At 31.6% G+C, this 10,456-nt stretch overlaps 1 protein-coding gene across 1 annotated transcript; it reads right to left on the bottom strand.

Annotated features, from left to right (window-relative positions):
• Nucleotides 1–858: 858 nt before the first annotated feature.
• Nucleotides 859–2,956, bottom strand: LOC123214327 (AAC-rich mRNA clone AAC11 protein-like). The gene has a single exon (XM_044634079.1). It carries the CDS (start codon nucleotides 2,440–2,442, stop codon nucleotides 1,018–1,020), a length of 1,425 nt encoding a protein of 474 aa, XP_044490014.1. The 5' UTR covers nucleotides 2,443–2,956; the 3' UTR covers nucleotides 859–1,017.
• Nucleotides 2,957–10,456: the final 7,500 nt, after the last annotated feature.

Here is a 10,456-nt window from a genome sequence, read left to right as displayed (position 1 = left end):
ATATACATATAACTTAGACCATACTTCAAAGAAAAATGCATTCTTCCTTTCAACTTCATTCCTTCATTATCTTAACAACTTTTTCAAGCTCAATCGCCCCCACACTGTTTAAGAATTAGGTAACTACTAGTACTAAGTCTTCCTTCATTAATCAATTGCCTCTAATCTTAATTTCCATGATTAGTGCATAATAAAAGCTTTATATGATCGGTACAATCTCATCGTAATCTAATAAGCCCCTCTTCCATTGTCATGTTCATTGCATGTTGAAGAAACCAAAATATTAATTATCTTAATGTTAAATTATAGGAGTTGTTAGCATCGTTAATACCACTTTATTTTATTTATCATATAAGTGTTTTTCTTTTTAAAAAATTGAGTGCAAATTCAACTTATAATCTAATCTATGTAACAAACACAATAATAATCAAATTATAAACGCACAAAATATGAAGAGATTTATGAAATCTTACAAAAACAATATTTGCGGCGGCTAAGTTTTCCACTAATCACGCCACCAATCACTCCTAGATTTTATAAAAGTGTTTATATTACCCGTAAATAATTAAATAAAATATATACATTAATTAACCAAAATTATACATACTTTATTATAAGAATCACACACACACACACACACACATATATATATATATATGTTTTTTCTTTCCTTTATGTCAGACGAGTTTCATGTAATTTAATATAAGATTAATTTCACTAAATGGAATGTACGAGAAACGAAAGAAACAAAAAGCTTTCAAATTGTCAAACTTCGAACGCACGCATCAATTGAGACAACACATATCCACTATTTGTATATAAATAAGAACTTAACAATAAATAAAATAAACAAGAAAATAAGAGAAACGAACTATTATTTACATAATAATTAATTCAAGTGTTCTCTAATTTATGTTTCCAAGTCATGGTTATGATGGAGAGAACATAAAGATTCCATCTTTTTTCATGAATAATCATAATAATATATTTTTTTCTATATCAGTTTTCATTTACTAATTAATCTGAAGAACATATCCATGATTCCACCATACCTTCGGTTCTTGTTGTGCCGACATTTTCTTGGACTTTCTCACGGTGGAAATCCGAAGAAGGAGCTGAGAAAGTATTGACTTTTCCATTTGAAATTTGCTGCTGACAGTTGTTATTGTAGTTGTTGCCCCCACTGAATGGTGACCTCAACAGCCGTTGGTGATCACTTTCATTCGCCGCCGCTTGATCGTTCTCAAACGTCGGAGTTGAAGAAGACACAATGTTTTGGATGCTGCCACTATTGAGGTTTGTATTGAGATGTCCATGGCCGCTCAAACCAAGCTCCTCTAAAACACCAATCTTGAGATGGGAATCTTCGTTTGAGGGATGATGATGAGTCATGTTGTCCAAAGAAGACGACGACCCTTGAGGCTTATTTGCAAGAATGGGGGAATTTGAAAGTGGGAATTTTGTTTGGGGTTGAAGCAGAGATTGCAAATTGAGAATTGGGTTTTGCATGGTGGAGTTGTTCATGTTAAGTAGGTTTTGGTAGTTAATATTAGTGTTGTTATTATTGTTATTGTTATTGCTAGGAGTTGGAGAAGTGAGGTTAGTGGAAGTAGAAGCAGCAGCTATGGCGTCAATCATGGAGGGAGAAGAAGAAGAAGAAGTTGAAGAAGGAGGAGGAGAAATAAAAGGGGGTAAAGTGTGAAATTTCTGAGCAAATGGCCTTAAAAGATAAGGCGGAGAGGAGTCTAAATGAGATGAAGATGATCTCAGAGAAGAAGTAGAGGTGCCAAATAGATCAAGTCTGGTTCTTGGAAAAGGCGAGGAGGTGAAAGGTGGCGCCGGGATCCCTGTAAATTCCTGAACCATGGCCCGGAAATTTGAGGTATCCGTCGTCAAAACAGTAGTGGGTGCACGCCGAGAAGCTCTTGATCTCTTTTTTGGGTTCCTCACCAAACTGTTGTTCCCGCCCCCACCGCAGCTGTTGGTGTTGGTGGTGATGATGGGGTTGGTTTTGTCAATATTCAAACCTGAAACACTCTCCGTTAGGTGATGATGAGGAAGGTTATGATGAAGAGGGGAAAAAGTGATGGCTCTAGCCTGTGGAAGAAAGGTCTGGTTGGTGAAGAGTTGTTGAGTGGAGGAAGAAGAGGAGGAGGCAGCCATGAAGGCGCCGCCGAGATCAGGTTCAGATCTTAAGGTTTTGGGCCAAACCATATCGAGATTAAGCAGAGAATTGGGGTTGGATGATCTTGCAGAAGTGTCAAAGTAGTTTGACAAAGGGTCAAACATAGAAGCATGATGATGGGGTTGTTGCTGCGGTTGCTGATGTGGTGGCGGTTGTGGCGGTGGGCTCAAAAAAGCTGAAATGGTTTCGGCGCGTGAATCATACTCTTCATCTCCCCCACTTGATGATTGCATACTTCCACTATTTCCAGAATCCATAACCAAAGAAAATAATTTTTCAGCTTTTGCTTCTGCTTCTATTTGTTATTCACACACACTCGTTTGAGAAGAGAGCAATATATTTATATCTATATATCTATATATATAAAAAGCTAAGAAAAAAAAAGGAAGAGAGAGAGATCTTCTGGTAGAATGATGAGGAAGAGAGAGCCGAGGATCAGAAAGTACCCATGTCTTTAAAGCCTTCTGATCTGCAAATAACAAGACAGAAAGCTCTTGCCTTTCAACTGAAACAGAAGGGAAAGAGTTTAATTAAGAGGAGAGAATAATAAACACCCCACGGAGGATGATGATGCTGATACTGAGAATGATGATGATGAAGAAGAAAATATCTCTCACCTCTCTCTTTTTCTTTCACTCTCTTTATTATATTATTAGGGTTTTAAAATCAATTTCAGTATAAAACGTAAAAAATAGATGATAATAAAAAGAGAAAATAGAGTCATTTTTGTTTAATTATGAAGGCAAAAAGAGAGGATTGGTTCTGCCTCTCAGCTTCTGCTTCTGTTATGGTTTAGATTAGGGTGGGGTCATATAATATGAGTTAAATAAGATTAGGTTTGATTACAATTATCCCCCTAACCTATAATTAAATTATAATTTCTGTTTATAGTTATAATAATAACAGAAATCCCCTTATTTTGAAGTTTGTGGTGATAAATTATTGGACATTTCGACTAATATTATGGTAAGCTCTCACCTACTACTCTAAGCTTTTAGGTGGAATGAGAGAATTCTAAGGATCAAATTCCTACACTGCAGCTTAATAAAACCCAAAAAAAAATAATAATAATAATAATTGCATATGAGGTTACACTAATATAATATTGAAGTCTCAAATACTAGCTTAAGCTTTTTTGATGGGATTAAAATTTAGCAAATAAAGGGTAGAGAGATAATTAGGTAAATATTCATTAGCTAATCATACAGAAGAACTTCAAGAGGAATTTTTTGTCATTTATAAAATCTCAGAAGGGATTTTATTACTTGATCAAACCTCAAGGCTCAAGTGATCGAGAAATTACCCTTAAGATTAGTGTGACAACAAGAAAAATAAATATTAATTTAATTCAAATTAATTTGGATGATTTTGTGGGAATAGTGAGGTAGGCAAGCGAACAAATTAGGGAAGATGGTTGTTGGATGGTATAAAGAAAAGATAACAGCCATACCACAACCATTATATAAATATTTTTCATATATTAAAAATTATTATATTTTTGTCTTATGTTTAATGTGTGTGTACCCAATTATTGCTAATTCAGTGCTAATTACAATTTAAACTCAATTAATTAAGCTTTTGATTAAGTCAGTAAGGCTGTTAAAAATTATTTATATATAGATCAATAAAAAGAAGCTCAGAGAATCTTACACAGCTCATATTTTCTCACTACTTTTTACCATAAATAAAATATTTCAATACTTTTCCTGGTACTGTTTGGGAGAAAAGAAGGTAGCAGAAGCAAAGAAAAGTTTCTGATTTTATTAGTTTTTGATGGATGGATCAGTTCAACAACATCTCTAAAGTTCGCTGCAACCATCAAAACTAAAAAGAAACTATATGTTATGAATATATATATATATATAACTTTATGATTTTTTATTTAATATAATTTATTTATTTTTTATCACTTTTTTTATTAATTTATTTTTGTTATAGCTATGGTTTGTATTTGCCCCTACAGGACCAAACCCTAACCCTAAATTCGTGAATTTTTACGTCTTCCAATTCTACACGTAAAGGTTACAAAATTAAAGCTGCCTGGCCATTAATATTTATTATAAATAAATACAATTTTTTTTACCCACCCTGATTGCTTCTAAAATTACCCTTCACGTACTTGCCTGAATGCTTTCTATATAGAGTCGACAGTGGCGACTCTTACACCACACAATTAGATTTATATAAATGACCAAAAAAAAAAGAAAAAGAAAAAGAGATATATGTGTATTACATGATCTTGTATATTTGATAGCACTTCACTATACGTGGATGGTTACAGAAGGGGTTGTTTTGTTAATGGTTCAAGCCTTATTATTTAATGGAAATTTCAGCCATAATTTAATAATAGAAATGAATGATCAGTTTGATAAAGAATCGCGATATGTTAAATTTATAATATTGTAGTCAAATTCTCATAAGTATTGCATTGCAATGCAATACAATGTTGAAGAGACAAATTATTTAGATCATTGTGAAAATTTTGAGCATGACCTAGTGGCATGACTGGCTATTGAGCTGATAAGCATAACGCGTTGAAAAATTCTATTATAGTCAAATTTTTTTCTTTTTTATAATTTTTACGTTTCTATGACGTTACAATATTAAAAGAAGTTATTGTTTTTGATTCGTTTATTGAGTCAATTTTTACCATTTGATCATTGTAAAAAAAAAAAAAATTGAGTGTGATTGAATGAACCATGAAACAAGGTTGAATGACCATTTCCTTCCCAAACTTTGATGAATGATGATTTCTCACCTTTTAATTTAAAATTTTTGTTTGTTCCCTCATTATCTAATTCTAATAATGTGAAAAACATAGAAAAAAAAAATAAATAAAGGAAATTGTAGTTTTGTGTTATTTTAAAAAAATGGCGCATTGGGTCGAAATGGTATGTTTTCATTGGAAGAAGAAAACAGTGCCATGTTGGAAATTATATTGTTTTATTCCTTTTCATCTACCACATGTTTCTACTTAATGTTATCAAATAATACAATAAGACTATTTTTTCTCGCTACAATTGAAGATGAAGATTAGTAGATCTAACAGTGATTAATAGGTGTTTGTGGTTCCTCAAGAGGAAATCAAATTAATGATGTGTGATGTATATGACAACTATTGCAAACTAACAAGATTTAAGTTTGCATATAAACAATTGTAATTTTTGTTTGAAGTTAATAAGAAAAAGTATTATTATATAGGTTTGTCTTTCTGAACTATGATTTTTCCATTTATGGTATTAGAATCTTTGACTTACATATCGATGGATAATCTTCATGCACCAATTAACTATCAAAGCATACTATAGAAGAATAGGACTCTAAACCCTTTCCCTTTCAAATATAATCACAATTAGTAGTTTTTCCAAACACTAGTCTACAAGAGATGACCCTAAGTTGATAAAAGACAATTATTACTATTGGAGAGCACAAGTTTTGTTCTCAATAAGTACACATGAGCTTAAGGTGAATTTAATAGGTTTTGATCTATGTCCCTCACCATTTTATAAATGTCAAAGATAATTCTAGCATGAATTTGGTTAAACAACCTAATTCTCAATATACTAGTTGAAAGAAATATGATCAATTGTTTATGAGATGGTTGTTAGCTTCAAATAACGAGAGCATGTTTAATTCAATTTCAAAAATACTCTAGTACTAATGAGATTTGGACTACATTGCAAAATTATTTTGTTGTTGAATCTAAAGTTAGATTGATTCATTTAAGAAATAATCTACACTCTTGAAAGAAAGACTCTCTCAATTCATGAATATTTTAGATGAATGAAAGATCAATATGATGCATTAGTTGTTGGTGGTTAGTTGATTATGAAGATGAATTGATTACCCTTATAGTAGATGGTGTTAATCCTAATTATGATTCTATGTAGTGCATATAATGTTAAAAATAAACAAATTATGAGAAACAATTACTTTAGCAATAACTCAATTCTTGTTGCAAAAGTATAAACAAAGGTTGATAAAAAATTCTATTTATTGTAGGAACAAAATGCCCAAGTACAAAAATCACAACAGATGACAATTTTGAGATTCCATAATACTCTAGGACCAAGAATTCAAACCAAAACACATATAAATATAAGGTTTAGCAAATATACTTTCATTAGAGGCTCCATTGTCTTTGTCATTGCAAAACATGCTTTCATAACTCTCTACAATACAGTAAAACATCTGCTTGTCCACATGGAGGTAGTGATAAAGTCAAAATAGTGACAAAGCTTTAAAAGACGCATGTGATTGCAAGATCATGAACATGTGTATGAAATTTTGTGAAGATGGGACAAAAATCTCTCATATCAAACATATGGTGGGACAACTAGCTCATTAGAATGGTGGAAAAGTGTTAAATTTATATTTAACACTTAACCATAGTCAACCGTAGATCAAACTTTATTATTTCATTCTAGCCCTTCAACTTTAGATTATTACATTTCTTTAAACTTTAGTTTCTTGTACTTAGCTCCAACAATGAGTATACAATCCATTATGATATGATTGGATCTGAGTCACTCTTAAATAGAGCTCAAAATCTCCATAACTGTGTGTGATTCACTCTATGTGTAATATATTCAAAACCTTTTAATTATATTAATCAACCCTTTATTGTGTGTTACTCATAGGTTTTCTATCATATTGACTGTGAATAAATTTATGATTACTCTATAATTAATCAGTCCTTTATTCATGAGCCATGAATGAACCCTAATAAGAAATTATGGTCACTCAAATGATAAAGAATCGATGGTAGACTATTTTTAACCTTATAATGGAATATTTGTTGTGTATTAGATTTTTTCATGAATCAATATCTTATCAAAGCTGAGATATAAAAATAGTGTCTACCTTATATTATCCTAAATAGTATATAGAGAAATGTTGCGAGTTGAGGCAATCGAGGATCCAAGGAGTGGAGAAAGCTGCTTAGGATGTTATTTTATATGTTGGGTAGTAAGCAAAGCCAAACAAACCTATGTGGGATGTCACTAAGCAAGTGTGCAAAAGGCATACGAATAAAGGCAAAAAGACACACACATATGAGGGTGTGTAGACATAAGGCAAAAGTATGAGCACAAAGTAAGTGCACAAGAGCAACAACCTGAGACAAAACAAATGGGTGTAGGGGTGACACACAAGTTTAAGGAAAGAGCACAAGAGAAAAAGACAAACACCAAATTATTGCAACAAGCCTTGAAAAGGGTAAGGCGAGCTAGAGAGCTCAAATGATGAGTGAAATCAACAACATGACATGAGTAAAGGACTCGACATGTAGGCATGTTAATATACGATAAGTGAACAAGAAAAAACAAGTGCAACGCACAAGTGGGACTACTTGGCCATGTTGGAAAAGTCAGGAAAGGTTAGAAGTAAGGAATGAGGTTAGTTGAAGAGTGAGCTAAAAACATTGTGGAGTCTGTTGGACCACGAATATGAGCAATTTGGTTTATATGCGATAAGCACTGAGTGTGAACAGTGGTTACGAGGCTAATAAGTGGTCGAACGAGAAATTGTGATATGGGAGTTATTGAGATAATAGTTAAGTCTTATTTGAATGTTTGAACTTGCACAATGTGAACTGCCCAATGTGCAACTATCAACTTTATATATATAAAGGGTGGTAGATAGGGCAAGTATGTTTGCCAATGTGTGTGAGTGCATATTAGATAGTGTGAGTGTATTTTAGGCATTAGTAGAAATGTTACTGTATATCTAAGTCATTGTGAATCAAGGTTGGACTTGTTGTATTGTTAAACTAGTGAGGGTACGATACAAAATGCTAAAACTAAAAAGTGTGTCTATGATGATTCGGTGTTGTAATTTATATTAGTATTTTTTTTTAATGAAATAAAGTTTGTAAATTGTTCCTTAAATGTTATTTGTTATATTTACTTGATGGAGATCTGGTTTGGTTCAAGAAGAGAATGTTGTTTCTAAACTTACTAAAGAGCCAATTTGTTTCACATGGTGTGTATTTTGCTTAACTTTTCTTGGGAAAAGTTATCCCTGTGAAAATTGGTATCAGAGCATAAGAGTAGGTTGAAGAATTGGTATCAAAGCATATTTAAAGCAAAGAGAAGAACACAATAAGTTGGTAAAAAATGGCAAGTAGGACTTTTGTTTTGAGTGAGCAGATTTCTAAACTTGAAACTCTTTTAAGGGTTTCTTCAAATGTCTAAAATGGATTATTCTTTTGATATCTTAGGGTAGATATCAAACCTAGAGGCTAAAATTTTTTATATCAGACATTCAATTGGATAACCTGCGAAATGAGCACTATGACATAGATTTGGAAATGATAGTATTGTGCAAAGCAATTCGCACTGTAGATGGCCAAGTTGAGGGGAATTGTTTTATGAAAATTCCAAAGCCAAAGCTATTCAATGGGAATCAAAATGCCTTAGTTAGTGGGTTAGTAACATTCTCTATTGACGGTGTCTTCTGTATCAATATCTTTTAGTTCTAACTAATTCTCTCAAAATGTGATACGTTTGTAGAATATGTTTAGACTTCATATGCACCTTGGTTCCTTTACTTGTGTAATAGCACTAATACTGTCACAGAATATAGTTATTAGATAAGCTATGTTTGGATACAAACTTATATATCCATAAAACCTCTTTTGCTACTTTTAAAATATCTATATATTCAACCTCTGTAATGAAGTCATCAATTATGGTTGACTGTTTGGAACTCTTCCAACTAACTATACGTCTATTATATATGAAAATAAATCTTGATATAAACTTTTTATCATCAATGTCCGACTAAAAATTAGAATTCAAGTATCCCTAAATTTTTAACTTTAAACATTCATAACTTAGAATTAGATATTGGTTCTTCTCAAGTATTTAAGGATCAATTTTACAATTGACTAATACTTCTCTCTTGAATTAACTTGATATTTGCTCATAAAATTTATATTATAGGATATATTAGGTCTTGTACATAGCATTACATACATTAGTTCATCTACAACCAAAGCATAAGCCACATTACGCATTCATTGTCAATCTTCATTGGTTTTTGGACTCATGTCTTTAGAAAAATTAATACCATGATTGAAAGGCAAAAGTCTTCTTTTTGAATTCTTTATACTAAACCTTTTCAACAATTTTTCAATATACAATTCTTAGATAGCATCTCACAAATCTTTCATTGAGAATGTTTTGAAAATTTGAATGGACTAGTGAGGAAGAAAAAAGATTAAAAAGACAAAGAAATGATATTCAAAGCATAGAGAAGGAGAAAAACAAAATATTTTAAAATTTTAAAACATCTTTTTAATTATTGTTTTTTAGGTTTGTGTAAAATGACCTTTCAACCTTTTCATCTCAGAATTTTTAATTACAGAGATTGATAACAAATGAGCAAATAAAGTTTTCAAATTTATTTTTGGTAAGTAATAACTCAAAATTTCATCAGTGTGACAGAAATATAATCTAGGTTTTCAATTTAAAAATTTTAATATGTTAACTCTTGGATTATTAAAAGATAAGAAATTGTTGTTTTGTCCAAGTTTGGGCAGAGATGAATCATTTGACCTAAAACAATTGTAAACGGTCAAACCAATAAAGAAATACCACCCATTAGTAGGGGTGTTTAAAATTTTCCAATAACCGAATCGAAAAAGTAATCAAACTGGTATTCAAACTGAAAAATAGGATACCCATAAAATCGGTTCAGTTATCGAGTCAAAATATTAAGAAAATCAAAAATTTGATTTGATTTTCAGTTTGCTCAAATTGAAAAATCGGTTAACCGATAACCGATTTGGTTTTCGAATTTCAAAAATAATAAAAAATTTATCCTAAAAATTGAAACTTATCCTTTTCTATTAACATAAAAAGTCAAAGGTTTATTTATAGAAAAAAAGCTTTTTATCTTTTCCTTTACTTCCATCCTTGATTGCTCTTTTTCCTTCTTTGTATATCTCCAGTCACCCAGCCAACTAGCGTGTAGAGTTGTTGCAATTGTAGAGCTGTCCAAGAAGCAAGCAATCAGGGATCAACACGTCTCATCTTCTTTTCTCTTCTTTTTCATTTTCTCTTCTCCATTCTTGCTTGCAACAATCTTTACAGTAATGTTATTTTCTCTTCTCTATTCTTGAAACAAGTCTTTATTATTGATTTTGGGCTTGCAAAAAGATATTGAAACCTTACCACAAACTGCCACATTTCTTATAGGTAAGTGTTCAATTGTGAAGTTCTTATCAAAAGTATGAAAATTTGGTTTTCTTAGGTTATTGCCTTTTCT

This window comes from Mangifera indica, chromosome 1 (genome assembly GCF_011075055.1).
Source record: "Mangifera indica cultivar Alphonso chromosome 1, CATAS_Mindica_2.1, whole genome shotgun sequence".
Lineage (NCBI taxonomy): Eukaryota > Viridiplantae > Streptophyta > Magnoliopsida > Sapindales > Anacardiaceae > Mangifera > Mangifera indica.
The sequence above is the reverse complement of the archived record's forward strand: the minus strand, read 5'-3'. Positions and strand labels throughout refer to the sequence as shown.

What these genes read in the sequence shown, in the direction of transcription:
- LOC123214327 (XM_044634079.1), bottom strand. Translation starts at nt 2,442, where the DNA reads ATGGATTCTGGAAATAGTGGAAGTATGCAATCATCAAGTGGGGGAGAT.